Raw genomic sequence first — 20,963 nt, 5'->3', positions numbered from 1 at the left:
CAACTGGAAGAAACCCTGAGACAATTACAAGCAAACTGTCTGATGCACATAAGTCAAATAATCTCTTAATGTTTAAAACAATCTGTAGCAAAACATACCAAAGCCACTTACGAAAAGAAAGCATGACAAGTCACTAAAAAACTTTGGGAAAAGCAACTGACAAGGTGAACACTGCCAAGTAAAATAGTTCACACACCACAAACTGACTTGTGAAATAGATTTTATTAAATACCTATTTAAAAAATAAACAGGAAAGGGCAGGAAATTGATGCCATTACATCGAGTGCTGGGGACTGCGCAAGAGCAGCCCAGTTAGATTGGCAATATTTTCTCTTATATCTGTCCTTGAAGAGTATCAAGAGGGGAAAAAAAAGAGGAAGGTTCATCAGCTCACCCCAAACTAGCATAAAATAACTGTGGGAATACAGAGAATGCAATGATTCAACAAACAAACCACTCATAGTTCAACTTTCACAAATAATAACTACAATATTAAAAGACAAAAGAAACTGCATTAAGTGAATGACATTTTACAAAAACACAAACCTAACTTTTTCAAATTGTGAATGGGAGAAAGTAATTATGCTATTTGTTTCAGCACTTACATTCTATGAATACCACAGAACTGATTATCTTCATATCTCCTTAATAAAGTAATATCACTTCCTTTAACATGGGAGTTTTCATCATATATACATCTAATGTGCTTAACTTCATTTTGGAGGGGTAAAGAAACATTGGTTAGATTGTCAGGTCTGAAAGAAAATGACAAGGCATATTTTGCATGCAGAATTTAAAGACATTGATTTTGAAATTATATAAACCCCAGAGCACTTTTCAAAAAGTTGCCGATCCTGCCTGAAGTGTCAATAAGATAGAACCAGGTGACGCTGTATCATGTGAGAGTATTGAAGCAGTGTCTGGAATGAACAGAGCCTGTTGCATTCAGGAAACAAGACAAATTACATGGCAAAGTGTTCAAGGTCACAAAAAATGTGACAACTGCAGCAAATTACTCAAAAACAGACACGATATAAAGAATTATATCAGGAAATATCAAGTTGTCGTACACCCATTTGATATCTAGTCCATAATAAAGCTGTCCTTCAACGAACCAAAAGGCTGTGTTTAGGACCATCAACTCTCTCCAGCTTCTCAAAGTGTTTCCGGGCATTACGAATATTGATGAGTGTAGCTGCTGAAGCTAAAGGGGTTTAGAAAAAAGCAGAATTAATTCAAAATGAGAAACCATCCCCCCAAAACGCACTAAAATAAACAAATCCACTTTCTGCAGTCTTTTTTTTACTGTTTTGCAGTATTTGTATACCTCATGGATATTGTGCATAATTTGATTTTGTGTGTTATCTCTGTCTATGTGCATGTTTTGCTATGCAAGCAAGATCTTCATTGTACCTGTACCTCACCACACTTGTGCACATGACAATAAACACAACAACCTGACTTGAGAAACGTGCAATCATTGAAATCAGAAGCAGAAGTGAAATCAGGAAGAGGCCATGTCCTTCTTTGGTCCCAAATCAGCACTCTCTCAATTTCAGTCTTGCTATCACAGCAATTCCCAATGGAAACAGGGAGGGCTTTATTACCCAAGACTATTTCTACCCCGTATCAATCATTTCTAGAACAACATTTGTAAAGTGACTGAAAGAGAAAAGGTTGGTACTCATAAATCATTGAACTACATAATAATGAATATACAGACGAGAAAGGAAATACGTAAATGTAAAGACAGAGGGATGTAATGTGCCACCAAAATAAAAAAGGCAGATATCACGAGCTGGAAGTTATTCAATAGGGTAGTCAAATGAAATAGGTTCATGTAAGATACATTTGTCCCATTAATAATGTTTGTCCCATAAAGAATTGATGGATTATTGCAATTTTAAATTACTCTTATGCACAATTTTCTCAGTTTCTAAAGCAAACAATATATTGTTTAGTATCAATTGGATTGGGGAGCAAAGCAATTAACCTTTTATGCAATTGTAATTTTTAACTTTGAGTTCTGTTAATGAAAAAGTGCAAGATCATGGTGGTTGAATGAATAAAGGAAAATAAGCACATCATAACCATGAAGGCATTAAAAAAAACAAATTACTGTTTCAATATTGGCGGATTAAATTTAGAATAGAGACAAGCACAGAAAAGAGCTCTTCAGCTTATCGAGTCCCCACTGACCTTCGATCACACATTCACACTAGCTCTATATTATGCCACTTTCTCACCCACTCCCTACGCATTAGGGGCAACTTACAGTGCCTATTTTCAATTAAGCAAATTAACCTACAAACTTGCACATCTTTGGGATGCGAGAGGAAGCTAGAGCACATGAAGGAAACCCACGGGGTCGCAAGGTGAACATGCAAACTCCACACAGGTAGCATCCGAGGTCACTCCAAGATATATTAATGATTTGGATGATGGAATTAGAAGTAACACTAGCAAGTTTGCATATGGCCCAAAACTGGGTGGCAGTGTGAACGGCGAAGAGGATGTTAGGAGGTTGTAGAGTGACTTGGACAGGTTGAGTGAGTGGGCAGATACAGTATAATATGATGTAGATAATGTGAGGTTAGCCACTTTGGTTGCAAAAACAAAGAGGCAGATTATTATCTCAATTGTGTCAGATTCGGTAAAGGGAAAGTGCAACGAGACCTGGGCGTCCTTGTACTTCAGTCACTGAAAGTAAGCGTGAAGGTACAGCAGGCAATGAAGAAAGCTAATGGCATGTTGGCCGTTGGCCTTCATAACGAGAGGATTTGAGTAAAGGAGTAAAGAGGTCCTTCTGCAGTTGTATAGGGCCCTGGTGTGACCACATCTGGAGTATTGTGTGCAGTTTTGGTCTCCTAATTTGAGGAAGGACATCCTTGCTATTGAGGCAGTGCAGCGTAGGTTCACGAGGTTAATCCCTGGGATGCGGGACTGTCATATGAGGAAAGATTGGAAAGACTGGGCTTGTATTCACTGGAGTTTAGAAGGATGAGAGGGGACCTTATAGAGACGTATAAAATTATAAAAGGACTGGACAAGCTAGATGCTTGAAAAATGTTCCCAATGTTGGGGGAGTCCAGAACCAGGGATCACAGTCTAAGAATGAAGGGGAGACCTTTTAAAACTGAGGTGAGAAGAAACCTTTTCACCCAGAGAGTTGTGAATTTGTGGAGGCCAATTCACTATTTGAATTTAAAAGAGAGTTAGATAGAGCTCTAGGGGCTAGTGGAATCAAGGGATATGGGGAGAAGGCAGGCACGGGTTACTGATTGTGGACGATCAGTCATGATCACAATGAATGGCAGGGCTGGCTCAAAAGGCCAAATGGCCTCCTCCTGCACCTATTTTCTATGTCAGGATCGAATGCAGGACTGGCATTGTAAGGCAGCATCTCTACCAGTTATGCTATGGTGCTGCCTAGTTATCCACATGTTAGCCCATTTTAAATAATGAGATACCAACATTTCTACCTTTTTGGAAGTTGCACTGTTACCTCTTTTAGTGACTAATACAAAGCTCAGGCCAATAAAATCTCCTTTCCTCGTTACCATGAAGCCATATCTCCCTTTTTGGACGTCATTTAATTTCACCCTATTCTTCTGATACTATCACTAAAATGTGCTAGTTCCACTTCGAGAATATCCATTTTGGACATTAAAAACTTGATTTCATTATCTCAGTAATGAAAGACAAGTGGTAAGTAAACCTGGGTATCTGCAAAAATATTCATAGTAAACATTTTTTGCCTTGACGTGTTACATCATTTAGATCTGAATAGTAGATAGTAATCTGTCAAAATGTTCACTGTAAATATCAAAGGACCAAATTATCAGCATATGAGAGAGTTCTGGTTACTTACGTATGGATGGATCTGACATGATTACCATCACATATGTGTTGGATGTGAAGACATCAATAAATGCTGCAAAATTAGAGTTCCTAACTTCCATACTTTGGAAAGACGCTGCCAGTTTACTACCGAGAGAGCAATAGGAAAAACATTCAATCATGCAAAACCAATAATAACTATAAAGTTTACCAATTTTGTGACAGTAGAATCCTGAACAAAGTTCAAACAAAGCAATGTCTCTGACAGTCAGTTCCAAATACAAACTAGACCAGCTTTATGGTGACACTATTGTCAGATCAGAATACATCTTACAAATATCTTAAATTTCAAAAAGCATAAATTGGGGAATTCCTAAATCTTAATCTGGCAGATGCAGACAATAATGAAATTATTAACAATGGAGTTAGAAATCTGACATAATGCGGCAGAGCAGTTTTCTGAGGTTTTCCACCACACCTTATTGAAAAACGTTCCCAAATGAAGCAAACTGTGCTTTGTTTTTTGCACATGCTCTCACATTTTGATAAGCATAAACATTTTGTTCCTTAAATATTTACCTGCAGCTTAGTTTGAATTGCTTAATAATGTTGCTGATTTTTTCAAATCTATGTGCATCCCTCTGTTCTTTACATTGATAGTGAGAAATCACCTGAAAAATTAGAAAATAAGTTACTAAGAATCATTCACTGTCAAAGGACAAAGAGGTTTTATTTTAAAATGTTCGATTGAAAAAGTATTGTGTCAACTATATCAACAGTTTGAAGGTAGGAAACAGGATTGTGGTATTGTGCTATCTCAACAATTTTTGAGAATGGATTGTTGACTCTAGCCACATCTTGACATACCTGCCACCCGCTGGATTTTTTTCCCCCGATAGGTCCCTTTTCCTTCTTCCAGAGATGCTGCCTGTCCCTCTGAGTTACTCCAGGTTTTTGTGTTCATCTTGTGGTGTTGGGTTGCTTTTCAGACTGGAGGCTTGCAACGTGATGTAACCCAGGGATCAGTGTTGGGTCCACTGTTGCTCATTGTTTATATTAATGATTGGTATATAAATATAAGCGGCATGGCTACAAAGTTTGCATATGACACTAACATTTGTTGGATAGGGGATGGTAAGAAAGATTATAACGGTATCTTAATCAATTTGGCCAATGGGCCGAGGAATGACAGGAATTGGTTAATAAATACGAGATATTGCATTTTGCATTGTCAGACAAACCAGGGAAAGACATACAGGAAATCGTAGGGTCCTGGGTAGTTATAGAGCAGAGAGATCTAGAGGTACAGGTATATAGTTCCATGAAGATAAGGACAAGGTGAAGACGACAAGGTTTGGCACGCTCGTCTTCAATCACTGGTATTGAGTACAGCAGCTGGAACCTCATATTAAAGCTGTATAAGTTGTTGGTACGGCCACTTTTCGAATGTGGTGTACAATTCTGGTTGCATTGCCAATGATGGACGTTAATATACTGGAAGGGATGCAAAATAAATGAGGATGTTACAAGGCTCAAAGGCTTTGCATGATAAGGAGGCTAAGCTGGACCTTTTTTCCCTGGAGCCGAGGAGGCAGAGGCCTTAGAGATAGGAAAAATCATAAGGGCATAGATATGGTGAACAGCCACAGTATTTTCCCCAGGCTAAGGTAGTCAAAAACTGGAGAGCATAGGTTTAAGGCGAGATGGGAAACATCTAAAAGGGGCCTGTAGGGAAAAAATGTCCAGATGGTGGCAAGTGGAACAAGTCAAGACGTGGCCAGAGTTAACAATCCATTCTCAAAAATTGTTGAGATAGCTTAACAAATTTCTATTCTGACAGTTCCTTGTTATGTCTCAGATTGTACACTATACATGCAGTTGTGGCAGAAGCAAAAAAAAAAAGAGACTTCTTCCCAAAATAATGAGTTTGCATAATTACAAGTCATCTCAACTCATAATTTAAGTGTGATCATTATCTTTCTGTAGCTCAAGCTAAACACATGTTGAAACTTCCACACCCAAAAATAGTAATTGCAGACAATATTCATTGATTATACAGAAGCTCTTACAAAAATTCTATTTTGAGAATGCAGCAATCTCCATGCACCTCACAACAAAGGCACACATTCTTCAGAAATGCCCAACACCACAAGATGAACAATACCATCCAAATGCAGGAATCATTTAACAGCAAACACTATTTAATCTAATTTACCGTACATATTCATGGATTGATAAAGATCAGTTAGACAATTATATATTTTTTAATTATCAAAATTAAAATCAGGACCCGTTTGTACAAGTAGGGTAGTCAGTTAAGGGAAAAATATTTTACTGACCTAAAACTTTGCAGAATTTCAATTGAATCATCACTATAAGTGCCCGAAGGGAAAGCAAGTTAACAATTATGCATCGCGCACACAGGAATAAAAAGTAATTTGACTGAAATGCAAATGAAATTAAACATTTGGGTTACTGGGCTAAATATTCAAAATACTGGACTGAGACAGAGGGGGAGCTCAAATCCAACTTCAGCTGCTTTTCTTAGTCAAGAAAGTGGCCCACAGAAACTTTTCAATTCAGCTCTCATCTTTAGAATAATCACTTCGGCAGGATGTCAAGCAGCAACCATCCAAAGGCCCTTTGGCCCAACTTGTTCAAACCGACCAATAGGCCCCATCTACACTAGTCCCATAACCCTCTAAACCTACCTCCTTGCAGCTCGTTCCATATACCCACCACACTTTGTGTAAAAAGTTACCTCTCACCTTAAGCCCATGTTCTCGAGTTGTTGATTCCTCTACTCTGGGCAAAAAACAGTGCATTTACCTAATCTATTCCTCTCATAATGTTGTACATCTCTATAAGTGCTCCTATATGTCCTGCACTCTAAGGAATAAAGTCATAGTCTGATCAGCCTCTCCCTATAGCTCAGGCCCTCGAGTCCTGGCAACATTCGTGTAAATCTCTTGTGCACACTTTCCAGCTTGACACCATCTTTCCTATAACTGTGACCAAAACTGAACACAATACTCCAAATGTGGCCTCACCAATGTCTTATGCAGCTGTAACATGACCTCCCAACTTCTATACTCAATACTCTAACTGATGAAGGCCAATGTGCTGAAAGCCTTTTTGACCACCCTATGATGCCATTTTCAAGAAACTATGCACCTGCACTCCAAGAACCCCCTGTTCTACCACTTCCCAGAACCCTACCATTCACTTAGGTTCTGCCCTTGTTAGACTAACCAAAATGCGACACCTAACATTTCTCTGTATTAAATTCTATCAACCATTCGTCAGCCCAACTGATCAAGATCCTGCTGCAATGTTTGACAACCATCTTCACCATCTACAATACCACCCACTTTCAAATCATCTGCAAACTTGCTAATCATGCCTTATATGTTCTCATCCAAATTTTTGATATAGATGAAAAACAGCAATGAGCCCAGCACTGAACCATGAGGCACACCACTAGTCCCAGGACTCCAGTCCGAAAAACAAACTTCCATCATTACAGTTTCCTTCCATGAAGCAAATTTCCTTCCATGAAGCAAATTTCCTATGCATTCAGCTATCTTTCCTTGGATCACATGCAATTCGCCATGCAAATCAACAAAGCAGGCTACCATGCAGAACCTTGTCAAATGCCTTGCTGAAATCTATAGATATACATCTACAGCACTGCCCTCAACCACCTATTTGGTCACATCTTCAAAAAAAAAACTCAGATTCGTGAGACACGACCTCCCACGTACAAAATACTGCTGACTATCCCTAATCAGCCCATGTATCTAAATGCATGAATATCTTATTCCTAAGAATACTCTCTACTAACTTTCTGACCACAGATGTTAGGCTCACTGGCCTATAGTTCCCAGGCATTTCTCACCAGTCTTCTGACACTTCACATGTATTTAATGACAGCTCTTAAATCTCACCCAGGGCACCTGCAATTTTCAAGATCTATATGATATAAGCATAAATCAACATCACAAGAAAAGAAATTGACTGCACTTACTAGGAATGTAGCCCTTTCAAAGAGTAGTACCTCATCGGCTTCAATAATCTGAGCAAAGTTCCTCAGGTTGGTTTCCAGTTGTTGTACATTAGGGATCAGCTGGTACACAATGCTTGACCATGCCTAAGAGAATCAAATCTCAAAAGTATTGAAAATACCAGAGGAAGATTTATAAAACATCAGAAAAGCATTTGCATAGGACTACATTCACCAACAGAAATTTTCTCAGCATGCAATTAAAAATGATTTACCTTCCTGCTAGAACAGAAACTTCAAACATAAGAATACATTTTTTGGATGAAGCTATGCAGTTATGAAAGGCCAATTTTAATAGTGTTATCCAAACTGGGGCTGTTTCAGAAGATGCTGAAATTGGCAGGATAACTGTCACAAGCATATGCCAAACCTAATCCCGACAAAGCCATCCACATAGGTGCATTTCCACAGAAGAACAATCAAGCCAAAGATCATTTCTCTTTCAAGACAGGACCTCAGAGGCTAAACGTGGAACCACTCTGGTTAATTGCAAGTGTTCTCCCGATAAAAAAATGTATTATCAAGAGATTACAACTTTCTGATGCAACAACATTTCACTTCCTCTTCATTGCAGAATTCTCATGCCTAGATTTGTTCCAAGCAGCCAAGTTGTTTTTTTTTTTTTTACAGGATTCTAGTTACACAACTTGCCAATTTTCATAATACAATGCTGTCTAAACATATGGGCATCCATCCAAGATATTTTGCAAGAGGTCATCTACCAATGTTGTTTCATTATTATAGAGATGTGAACTAAACAGTGCTCAATGCAAGTATGATTCAATAGTTCCAGTAGGTCAAAATGTAAGTCTTTTTCCAAAGAGGCAATCTGCAAATGTTATGCCCTACACAGACTTTGCAAAAAGGCAGACTATTTTGCTCAATTGGTCTTGTATCTATGCACAATTACTCTTTTCCATTCCATGTGCTTATTCACTTCCCTTTCACTGCATCAATCTATCACATGCATGATATAAATATTATAATGGGAAGTTGAGTAATAAAAAAAATCTATTTATGCTAAATTGAATTTTACCGGAACTCTATCAGATCACCTCTTAACCAACTGTTCATTCGAAGGTTTTGAAAATCTCATTACATAAAATTGACCTAAATTTATCTAATTTCAAGAAATTCACAGGGGGAATCACGCACAAATGGAAGATGAAAATTATGAAGAACACACACATTCATTTTTTAAAATATAACCTGTCACCCAAGAGCTGCTATCATCATTTCAAACAATCTTACTTTGTACAAGGTCTCATCCCAGATGGAGGTCCGAAAGCACGTGCACTCTAGAGGACGGGACAAGCGCCGCAGGTCATCTTCACGCTCCTTGAAAATCTACAAAACGTATTCAAAGAAATTAACTTGAGAAAAAAAAATGCAGTGTTTATATAGAAATCAATCATTAGCCCCACTATTTCTGCATTGGATTGTAAACTGAAGTGCTCCATTCCAAATTTCATCTGTATCAGGAGGATTATATAAACATTGTATTCGCCTGGAAACTGGAATGACAAAACCGCAGGTCTGTGCTTAAATATGTTTACCGATTACAAATACAAAAATTTAAAAATGAGTGTTGGTAAATTGGGTCGAAGGGCTTGTTTCCACACTGTATCACTCTATGACTCTGAGCAGTTTAGAGCCTTTTCATTACATTTTATTCATATAAACTTTTCTTTTTGTTCTTAAAGGCAAAGATAACCATGAGAGAATTCAAAAAACATTCATTTCATATATTTCAAAAAACATTCATTTCATATATTTCCAGATCAAGTGCAACATTCAGTGTATTTTTTAGTTTTAAAAAAAAGAGTTAAACTTGAAGCATAATTCTAGATCAGCAACATCAGGATAACATTTAAGCAAGACCACCAAATTAAATCCTATTTGCATTGGGTTACTGAACATTGTACCATGAGAGCCCACCCATTAAAAACATTGCACACATAAATAAGCATGAGAAAATTGAAACCCAATTTCAAAGATGCTAGCTTTTGAACTACTCAGTGTTGAGATTACTCTAATTTCCACAAGTGTGCCACTAACAAAATATTAAAAGCTAGCCAGCTAGCTTACCAAGTCACGCTGATCCTCCTGCACAAGATCCATCTTGTGAACAAGACAAAATATTTTGGCATCAGGCGAGTTTTGAAGAATTGCTTCCAGACATGACTGGTAGTAGTGCATATCTTTCTCCAATTCACGACTTTCCACATCAAAGACATAAATAAGAACTTCCACATTACGGAATATGTTGTCCCGTTGACTTGTAAAGTAGTTTTCCATGAAAGTATCTTGGCTGGGATTTAAATAACATGATGATTAGCCAAAAAAAAGACTGTTACAGCCCAAGAATAAAAAAGATTAATTCCTTTATCCACCCTTCCTAAGTAACTATGCGGGAAACCCAGTTGAAAGGTTCTCCAAATATCTAGACAGATTACAAGAACTTATATAATTCGAAGTACCTCACAATTATTTTGCCAACACTTTTATGCCAATTGTTATCATTATAATTCTGTAGCAGTCAAGTGGTACAAAGAAGGGAGAAAGATCATACCTTGCAAAAGACTGGTACATAAAAAGTAATATACAGGGGTTCCCTATGATTACAGATGACCTAACTTACATAAATACGATTTGACACAAATGATCGCGTATATATATTTGAAGTGCATTCCAACTTGGCAACAATAAAATATTTTATGATGTTCATTAATGACTGGATACAACATAAGATCCATAGCAAGTGTATGATGAACAAAGTAATATAGGTTACTAAACAAATGAATGTTTCTGATTTACAGAAAAATCAGCTTACAGATACAGTGCCCTCCATAATGTATGGGACAAAGACCCATCATTTATTTATTTGCCTCTGTACTCCACAATTTGAGATTTGTAATAAAAAATAAAAAATAAATCACATGCAGTTAAAGTGCACATTTTTATACATTTTGGTTTCACCATGTAAAAATTACAGCAGTGTTTATACATAGTCCCCCCATTTCAGGGCACCATAATGTTTGGGACACAGCAATGTCATACAAATGAAAGTAGTCATGTTTAGTATTTTGTTGCATATCCTTTGCATCCAATGACTGCTTGAAGTCTGCGATTCATGGACATCACCAGTTGCTGGGTGTCTTCTCTGGTGATGCTCTGCCAGGCCTGCATTACAGCCATCTGTAGCTTTTGCTTGTTTTGGGAGCGAGTCTCCTTCAGTTTTCTCTTCAGCATATAAAAGGGCTGCTCAATTGGGTTCAGATAGGGTGATTGACTTGGCCTCTCAAGAATTGACCATTTTTTAGCTTTGAAAATGTCCTTTGTTGCTTTAGCAGGATGTTTGGGATCATTGTCTTGCTGTAGAATAAACTGCCGGCCAATGAGTTTTGAGGCATTTGTTTGAACTTGAGCAGATAGGATGTGTTTATACACTTCAGAATTGATTATGCTTCTACCATCAGCAGTTGTATCTTCAATGAAGATAAGTGAGCCAGTAACTTCAGCAGCCATACCTGCCCAGGCCATAACACCCCCACCATCGTGTTTCACAGATGAGGTGGTATGCTTTGGATCTTGGGCAGTTCCTTCTCTCCTCCATACTTTGCTCTTGCCATCACTCTGATACAAGTTAATCTTCGTTTCATCTGTCCACAAGACCTTTTTCCAGAACTGTGGTTGCTCTTTTAAGTACTTCTTGGCAAACTGTAACCCGGCCATGCTTTTTGCAGCTAACCAGTGGTTTGCATCTTGCAGTGTAGCCTCTGTATTTCTGTTCATGAAGTCTTCTGTGGATAGTAGTCATTACAAATCCACACCTGTCTCCTGAAGAATATTTCTGATCTGTCAGATAGGTGTTTGGGGATTTTTCTTTATTATAGAGAGAATTCTTCTGTCATCAGCTGTGGAGGTCTTCCTTGGCCTGCCAGTCCCTTTGCGATTAGTAAGCTCACCAGTGCTCTCTTTCTCCTTAATGATGTTCCAAGCAGTTAATTTTGATAAGCTTAAGGTTTGGCTGATGTCTCTAAGTTTTATTCTTGTTTCTCAGTCTCATAATGGCTTCTTTGACTTTCATTGGCACAACTTTGGTCCTCATGTTGATAAACAGCAAGAAAAGTTTCCAAAGGTGGTGGAAAGACTGGAGGAAAGACTAAGACTATAAGAGAGCTCTCTTATACCTGCATTAAGGAGGCAATTAAACACACCTGAGCAATTACAAACGCCTGCTAAGTCATGTGTCCCAAACATTATGGTGCCCTGAAATGGGGGCACTATGTATAAACACATCTGTAATTTCTACGTGGTAAATCCAAAATGTACAAAATTGGCCTTTAATAAAATCTGACAATGTGCACTTTACCCACATGTGATTTTTTCTATTACAAATCTCAAGATCTGGAGTACAGAGACAAATAAATAAATGATGGGTCTTTGTCCCAAACATTATGGAGGGCACTGTAGCTATCAGGAACAGAACCTTATGTAACCCAGGGTTTGTGTATACTTTGGCCAGAATGCGATATTGCAGAATGTAGTATATTTTATCATAATCATAATATAACAGGAGATTGAAATTAAACATCAATCCCAAATGAACCGTCAACTGAGTGAGGACAGAACAAAAATAAATTAGCATGGTTTTGCACTGTTACAATAAGAGGAAAATAGAACACAGAAAAGATAAATCAGATCCCATATTCCTCATAAATACCACCACAGAAAGAAGATGAGAAAAAATTATTCTGGAATACGACACCTACCCACCACAGTCCCATAGATTCAGGACCAGGTTTCCCAGAAATCGCACATGCGAATGTTCCACATCAACTGTGAAGAGAATAAATATGTACTTCAGATTCTACGACGAGGCACCAATTATCTAAGATACTCTCAACATGTAGCGCTTTATGGCTTAACTATGCCCGAAAAAGGCATTCTGTACTTTCAAGTTCTCAATGTCATCTGTACCGTTTTTACATTACTGTTGTAAAAAATGTCAAACCCAGATTATGTCAAATACCACACACCAATCTATATTTTCTGGGGTATAACTTACTTTATCTAACAACTATTTTTATATCTACTGCATACAGTTTTTGTTTCCAAATACACATCATGGTCACATTTGGTCTTGCATAGTACTTACTTGTCGCTGCAAGTCGTCTTGTATCCCTGGCTATGTAGTTTGCAAAAATAATGGATCTCATGCTGGTCTTACCAGACCCACTCTTTCCCATCAACAGCACCTAGTGAAAGAATAGCAATCTTATGGTAAAATTAACGAGCATATAACATGATACCGAACAGCACACGCATTTGAGTCATATCACCATTGAACAAATCTTGGAGGAAGTAACACGGTCAGCAGGAGCACAGAATGTGTCCTAGGTGCGAGACTTCAATGATCATGGCCAAGACTAATTGAGTTGTACCACCAATGACTACATTTGCCAACTCTAGGATGCACTGTTCCATTTTGGGACACATGACAAAACTCTTGAGATACCATACCTGACTGGCATGGCAACAGTGATAACAGCACCAACACAAAGGTCAAATCTATTTTAACATCTTCTCACTATTCTACATGTTCCAAATAACCTGCGTACAGCAGTGTTTGTAGGCAAGATTACTGCATTCCCCTTTAAGTTAACATTATTCTGTCATTACATTGAAGACTCTTCCTAGTGCTTCCTTGACCCATCATCAACAGTGACTAACCACTTTAAATCAGAAACATGGCCTGAGCTGCTTGTCTATTACCAGTTTTCCAAATGTCCAATCATCTACCCCTTGCCTCGCCACTGAGTGAGGAATCTCCCCAAACTGCTGCAAACATCTCTACCTAGATTTATCATTAAAAATCCCAGAAAATAACATTCTCTGGCACAATCTGGGATTTGGGGTACAGAATAAAGAAACTATACCACATGGATTGGTATATCAAATTACATGAACCAAAGAACAAAAGTACTTGTTAATAAAGTGTAACCTGCTACTTTCTTCTGACTTTCACTTCCCGAAGCAAAGATGACTATGTTTATACTGGCTCAAAACAAAAAGAAATTTACATCCAAATAACACTGCTTTAACTTCCCTTCTACATCCCAACCAGCTGGGTCATACCTTTTCCTTCATGGCCATGCTCAGCATCCCCTGCCTGCTGAAATTCCTCATTTATCCCAAACTAATTTCTTGTTTTGGGAAATTTAATCTCAATTAAACATCTAATTATAGTATCGTACAAAAGGAAAATGAGCTGACAGAAAATCTGATTCAGACTCTAGTCTACCCGAGCCCAACAAGGACAGGTGCAATGGAAATGAAAACTTTAACATGATTTTTATGACATGGACTAAAATAACATGGGTGGTTTGTACTGCAATTGCTGAACAGTGGCAGAAAAGGAGATGCAGGCAGGATATTGAGAAGTGGCAGACAAGGAAATGCAGGGTATCAAAGAAGTGCACTCATAATGTGGCAAAAGCATGTGTTACATATGCTACATATTCATTGTAGCAGTCCCAACCTCCTGCACTACTTTGTATCAGGCACACTCACCACACACACACACACACTGTGATTAGGTATGTAAGCACTTTTCAGTATCACTACGCCACACAGGCAAGGAGCTGAATAAAGGAGTAAATTAAGGCAACTGAAACAACCTGAATTGTGTCGTTATTATCAGGACATCAAACCCGAAGACACAACATGGTGGCAGCGGTGACTTTCGAGTAAAAACCCGCGCTATTGTGAATCGCTATTGTGAATTAGGAACAGCGGCTGCAGAGAAATTGATTTTTTTTGTGCACCCGCCTAACAACACAAGATGGCGGCCTCCACAGCAGCAATGAGCCTCCACCCTACGATGAACTGGGACGCCGATGATGTGGTGGAGGCGTTCAAGAAATTCAAACAAAAGAGCCAGCTGGCATTTAAAAGCTTCCTGAAAGGAACTGCAGATGAAGAGAAGGTCAGTTATATTTTACTATGGCTCGGGGAGAAGGGTCTAGACATTTTTAACAGTTGGAGCTTAACAGAGCCTGACTGCAATAATCCGGGAATAGTCCTTGAAAGGTTTGCGAACCATATGGAGCCCAAATCAAACCACAGAATCCATCGGTATGAGTTCCAAGGGCTAAGACAAGACCCACAAGAAACAACCGACACTTTCCTTTCGAGACTAAGGAACGTGGCCAAGAAATGCAGATTTGGTGATGAAGATGACAGAATTGTCGACCAGCTAATATGGGGGTGCGCCCACCAAGAGGTCCAAAAGTCCCTAATAGGGAAAGACACCCTCAACCTAAAAGACGCCGTAGATGCTGCCAGAGCTTTCGAAGCCACAAGGAAACAAATGTCCTCCCTCTGCCTTCAAGTTGGCTCATCTCAGAGCAGCACCAGAGTGAATATAGACGCTCTCTCAAAACGTGACCCTGGCTCCACCTTAAAGGCTCCAAAGCAGACATTTTCTAGGCATGCAAACAAACAAGCAAGCCAAAGAAGCTGCTGGAACTGCGGTACAGAGCATGCATTTGATGATCGCAGGGCGTGCCCAGCATACGGGACTACCTGCAACTCATGTGGGAGGCCTAACCACTGGAAGAAAATGTGTAGGTCAACAAAATCATACAGCACCAAGCCAAAGCAGCAATGGTCAAAGAACGATAGAAATACGAGAAGGAAACAAATACACGCACACGTCCAACAGGAAGAGGAGATAACCTCAGATACCTCTGAGGAAGAATTCCTTTCCGTTGGGACCATTGACGTCCACGAAATGGGAAACAGCAAAACACATAGCAACAGAGAGGAAGCATATACTATAATACAACTACAGAAAAAAGTGGGAAAGAAAAGAACAACGATTAATCTAAGGCTCAAAATTGATACTGGAGCCCAGAGCAATATCTTACCAGTCAATCTTTACGGAAAGATATTCCCTGAACACATGACAAAAGATGGCAGCGTCAGGAAAGGAATCCTTGGAAGTAGCGATGTAGTCCTAGCTGCATACGGAGGTTCCATAATCCCACAGCTAGGCAAAATAATCATAGCAGGAACATACAAAGGGAAAGAAGTGAAATGCCCCTTCTTCATCACTAAATCGAAAGGACCTGCTATTCTCGGCCTGAACACGTGCCAAAGACTGAAGATTGTGTCAATCAACTATGAAATCAAGACAAACTCCTGCAGAATTGACAGAAACATACCCATCAAAAACCGGCCGCCCATCAGGAACAAAGAAGAATTGATGGACATGTACCCAGAGTGTTTTGACGATACCGTTGGTTGTTTTGAGGAATACGAATACCATATCACAGTAGACCCCAGTGTGAAGCCAGTGATCCACCCACCCCGCCGTGTTCCCCTTGAACTGAAAGAGAGGCTAAGGGAACAACTAAACGAAATGGAAGAAAAGGGCATCATCACAGCAATAACTAAACCAACTGATTGGGTAAATTCAATTGTTATCAAAGAAAAGCCAAACGGAAAACTAAGGATATGCCTTGATCCCAGGGATCTGAACAATGCATTGAAGCGCGACCATTATCCAACTCCAACCCTTGAAGAGATCACACCCGCACTAGCCGGTTCCAAGGTGTTCAGCAAGCTGGATGCTAGCAATGGATATTGGAACGTCAAAATAGACCGGAAGTCATCAATGCTCACCACTTTCAACACGCCATTTGGCAGATTCAGATTCAACAGGCTCCCATTCGGGCTGAAGGTGAGTCAAGATGTCTTCCAGCGGAAAATAGATGAAACATACAAAGGCTGTAAAGGGGCAATCGGGATAGCAGATGATATCCAAGTATACGGCAGAGATGAAAACACGCATGATTACAACCTCCATGAGGCTATGGAAAAAACTCGAAGAGCCGGCATAAAGCTCAATGCAGACAAATGCATAATCAAAGAAAGGGAGTGCAAATTCTTTGGACTGATTTACTCTGCAGAAGGAGTGAAACCGGACCCTACAAAAGTGGATGCTATCAACCACATGGAGGAACCCAAAGACAAGAAACAGTTAAGAAGTTTCCTAGGGCTCATACAATACATGGGAGTCTTCATACCTAAGCTTGCTAATCATACAGCAAATCTCCGTGAATTGATGAAAGACGACGCTGAATTTGATTGGTGTGCTTCACATAGCCAAGATTTTGGGAAATTAAAACAACTCATCAGCAAAGAAACGATCCTGCAGTACTATGACAGACAGAAACCTGTAACACTCCAAGTTGATGCCTCCATGAGAGGAGTTGGAGCAGTACTGATACAAAATGGCCGACCTATTGCGTATGCATCCAAAGCACTCACTCCTACAGAATCAAGGTACGCAAACATAGAGAGAGAACTCTTAGCAGTAGTCTATGGCTGCGAGAAATTTCACACTTACCTATATGGAAGGTATTTCGACATCGAAACAGACCACCGCCCTCTAGAACAAATCGGAAAAAAAAACCTCACCAAAGCACCAGCCAGACTACAGAGACTATTACTGAGGCTACAGAGCTACGACTACAACATCAGATACAAGCCAGGAAAAGACCTGCTGCTAGCTGACGCCCTATCCAGACTATCAACACATGACAAACAAGAGATGGAAGGGCTGAGCATAAAGATCCACCACATTGTGAGTGTGACAAGCGTGAAGCTGGAACAGATTAAAGAGGAAACAGCCAGAGATGAAGAACTCCAGCTCCTCACCCAAATGGTAATACAGGGGTGGCCAGAAAAGAGACAACAAGTTCAGCCTATCCTCCGCGAATACTGGACCATCCGTGATGATATTTCGGTAGAGAATGGAGTCCTGCTGGCCGGATCACGAATCATCATACCCAAGTCCATGAAAAAAGAAATCCTCGAAAAGATCCACCAAGGACACTTAGGAATGGAAAAGTGCAGACTCCGTGCTAAATCCGCTGTGTACTGGATAGGCATGTACAAGGACATAGAAAAGCTGGTATCTACATGCCACATATGCCAAAAATACAGGAATTCACAACAGAAGGAGGAAATGACACCCAGTGATATCCCAAGCCGGCCATGGCAAACCATCGGAGCAGACCTGTTCACAGAGAACCAGCAATGGTATTTGATTATGGCCTGCTACTACTCCAAATTCCCATTTGTGAGAAACATAAAGGACTTGAAAGCTAAAACAATTGTGTCAATTGTTAGAGGGTTGTTTGCAGAGCAAGGAATACCTGAGCAGATCGTATGTGACAATGGAACCCAATTCACATCTCGGGAATTCAGAGAGCTGGCCACCGAATACGGGTTCAAAATCACAACATCTTCACCACATTACCCAAAGGGCCATGGGTTTATTGAAAGGCAAGTACAGACAGCCAAGAAAATACTAATAAAATGCCGAGAGGCAAAGGAGGATCCAAACCTGGCACTATTATCCTTACGGGCAACTCCACTAAAGGCTGACATGAAGTCTCCTGCAGAAATGCTAAATGGCAGGAAATACAAAACCACCCTGCCAAGCAAAATCCAACCCCCTATCGACCAAGAAGAAACAAGGGCAAAATTGGCAGCTGCCCAGGAGGAGGGGCTGAAACAATACAACAAAAATGCACAGTACTTGCCTGAACTATTTCAAGGCCAAAACGTACATGCTCAGGATCCAATAACAAAGAAATGGACCCCAGCACAAATCACCAGTAGGGCTGGAACCCCAAAATCATATATCATAGAGACAGAACCGGGCAGGCAGTTGAGACGAAACAGAATTCACATCCGCCCGACACCTGAAATGTCAACACCTGCAACTTCAAAGACAACACCAGCAACTCCTAGGACACCACCCACAGCAACAGCAACACCTGCCATTGATGACAACACATTCTCACAAACTGCTACCAGTGAGTTATATAGTCAACCAGCACCAACCAATGGCCAGGAAACGACTCAACAAGTCACCAATACATCGAGTGCAACACTGCAGGCAACAACCAGATCTACTAGATCCAGGAGCAACATCTTACCCCCAGCGCGTTATCGCTAGCACTGGAAGGGACAAGTCACAAGTCACGCCAAGACATGACTCTTGACTGGCTACGCACTACCTGAAAGAAAACAAGCTGCCATTATATATTTTGTTGTGTAGTATAGTAGAAAGCAGAATGCCATGAATGTGGGCAGAATAATCCCACGGTATCTGCTACAGGATTGCCACCCTCGCTCTGGAAATCCTCTAGTGTCACTAACTTTTATTCTTTTCTTTTGAGAAGGGGGGATGTTACATATGCTACATATTCATTGTAGCAGTCCCAACCTCCTGCACTACTTTGTATCAGGCACACTCACCACACACACACACACACTGTGATTAGGTATGTAAGCACTTTTCAGTATCACTACGCCACACAGGCAAGGAGCTGAATAAAGGAGTAAATTAAGGCAACTGAAACAACCTGAATTGTGTCGTTATTATCAGGACATCAAACCCGAAGACACAACAGCATGGATAGGGATTTTGGGGAAGAGTGACAGTGAATACAAGTGGTCTTGATGATAAATCAAACATGAAGGGGGGGGGGGTCAAAGTGTTGGAGAAACTCAGTGGGTCAGGCAGCATCTGAGGAGGATCTGAAAAAGAGTCCAGACAAGAAACATTGTCTGCCCATTCCCTCCACAGATGCTGCCAGAACTGCTGAGTTCCTCTGGCTCCTCATGTTTTGCTCATTTTGCTGGGATTCCCCTCATTGTGATGTCCTGGCAGAGGGTATAATACCCTGGAGGCAAGTGCCAAGAGGGGAGTGTTCAGCCCATCGTTATCTCCACTGGGAGGGGAGGGGAGAGGGGAGGGGAGGGAGTGAGTTGCCCACTACCTTCATTCTGTTGTGTAGGAAGGAACTGTAGATGCTGGTTTACACCGAAGATAGACACAAAATGCTGGAGTAACTCAGTGGGTCAGGCACCATATCTGGAGAGAAGAAATGAGAAGGAATGAGTGACGATTCGGGTCCGTCGAGACTCTTCTTCAGACTGTCTACAGTTCTTAACCAGTAGTTTTCAGGTTACAGTACATTAAGTATGATAGATAGACGCAAAATACTGGAATAACAGCGGGACAGGCAGCTCTGGAGAGAAGGAATGGGTGACGTTTCGGTTCGAGACCCTTCTTGAAACTGTCTGAAGAGTCTCGACCCGAAACGCCACCCATTCCTTCTCTCCGGAGATGCTGCCTGTCCTGCTGAGTTAGTCCAGCATTTTGCGTCTATCTTCGGTATATAACCAGCATCTGCACTAGTTCCTTCCTGCACATTAAGAAATGTCTACCTTCATTCTGTTGTCCTGGTAACCCCGCTTTAACCTCCCATCCCATCCCTTCCCTTCCCTTCCTCAAGCAGCTGGGTCGTACCTTTTTCTTCATGGCTGTGCTAGGCATCCCCCACCTGCTGAGATTCCCGATGTGTGCCAAGCTTTGCCGGTGCGGCGCCAACCTTCTTCCTTCCTTCGCTCGCTGTTGCCGCGGGACTGCTGGAGCACAACAGGCCGCGGTCACGCGCTTCACTCGCGTCAGTCACATGGCGACCGCTTTACGGCACCCCTCCCCTCGCTCGGGATCCCTTTGCGACACCGCCGCAAAGCACTTTACGGTAGCGCCTTCAATGCTGACTACAGTTGAGGTGAAGTCACCCATGCCATGACATGTCTTCTCTCCAGAGATGCTGCCTGTCCCACTGAGTTACTCCAGCATTTTGCGTCTATCCACAGTTCGTGAGTTGTTTCAACTGGAATGTATCGTCAAGCTGAGGGTGAATATTGGTGAACAGCAAAGAGTTACCATGTGAAGGGATGGGTAGAAGAATGTGCTCACTTCACAATAAAGAAAGAAACGTTCAAGCACTTGTAATTAGACATTGCTACTTCAGATTATGGTGAGTTTATCAGACTCTTGATTCCTGGAATTTGTCCTCGGTGAAGAGTGGAACTGATCCCTTGCCTCGTATCCAATCACTCTTATCCTAAATGTACTCAATCCCAGTGATACTATATGAATGTTATCCTTTTACAACCTTAG

At 40.5% G+C, this 20,963-nt stretch overlaps 1 protein-coding gene across 2 annotated transcripts; it reads right to left on the bottom strand.

The window, feature by feature from the left end:
• Positions 1 to 203: 203 nt before the first annotated feature.
• On the bottom strand, positions 204 to 20,471 carry rraga (Ras-related GTP binding A). 2 transcript variants are annotated; one of them, XM_078412356.1, is made up of 10 exons: positions 20,301 to 20,459; positions 19,768 to 19,862; positions 13,065 to 13,164; positions 12,679 to 12,745; positions 9,992 to 10,214; positions 9,155 to 9,250; positions 7,868 to 7,990; positions 4,420 to 4,511; positions 3,872 to 3,987; positions 204 to 1,204 (listed from the first exon to the last, which is right to left on the bottom strand). In XM_078412356.1, the coding sequence occupies exons 2-10, from the start codon at positions 19,771 to 19,773 to the stop codon at positions 1,107 to 1,109; spliced, it is 921 nt and encodes a 306-aa protein (XP_078268482.1). In that variant the 5' UTR covers positions 19,774 to 19,862; positions 20,301 to 20,459; the 3' UTR covers positions 204 to 1,106. The 2 variants fall into 2 exon arrangements, with proteins under 2 accessions (XP_078268482.1, XP_078268481.1); XM_078412355.1 differs by lacking the exon at positions 19,768 to 19,862 and having other exon boundaries at positions 20,301 to 20,471.
• Positions 20,472 to 20,963: the final 492 nt, after the last annotated feature.

Source organism: Rhinoraja longicauda, chromosome 15 (assembly GCF_053455715.1).
Source record: "Rhinoraja longicauda isolate Sanriku21f chromosome 15, sRhiLon1.1, whole genome shotgun sequence".
NCBI lineage: Eukaryota > Metazoa > Chordata > Chondrichthyes > Rajiformes > Arhynchobatidae > Rhinoraja > Rhinoraja longicauda.
Note: the sequence above shows the minus strand (reverse complement) of the source record. Positions and strands in the feature narration are given on the sequence as shown.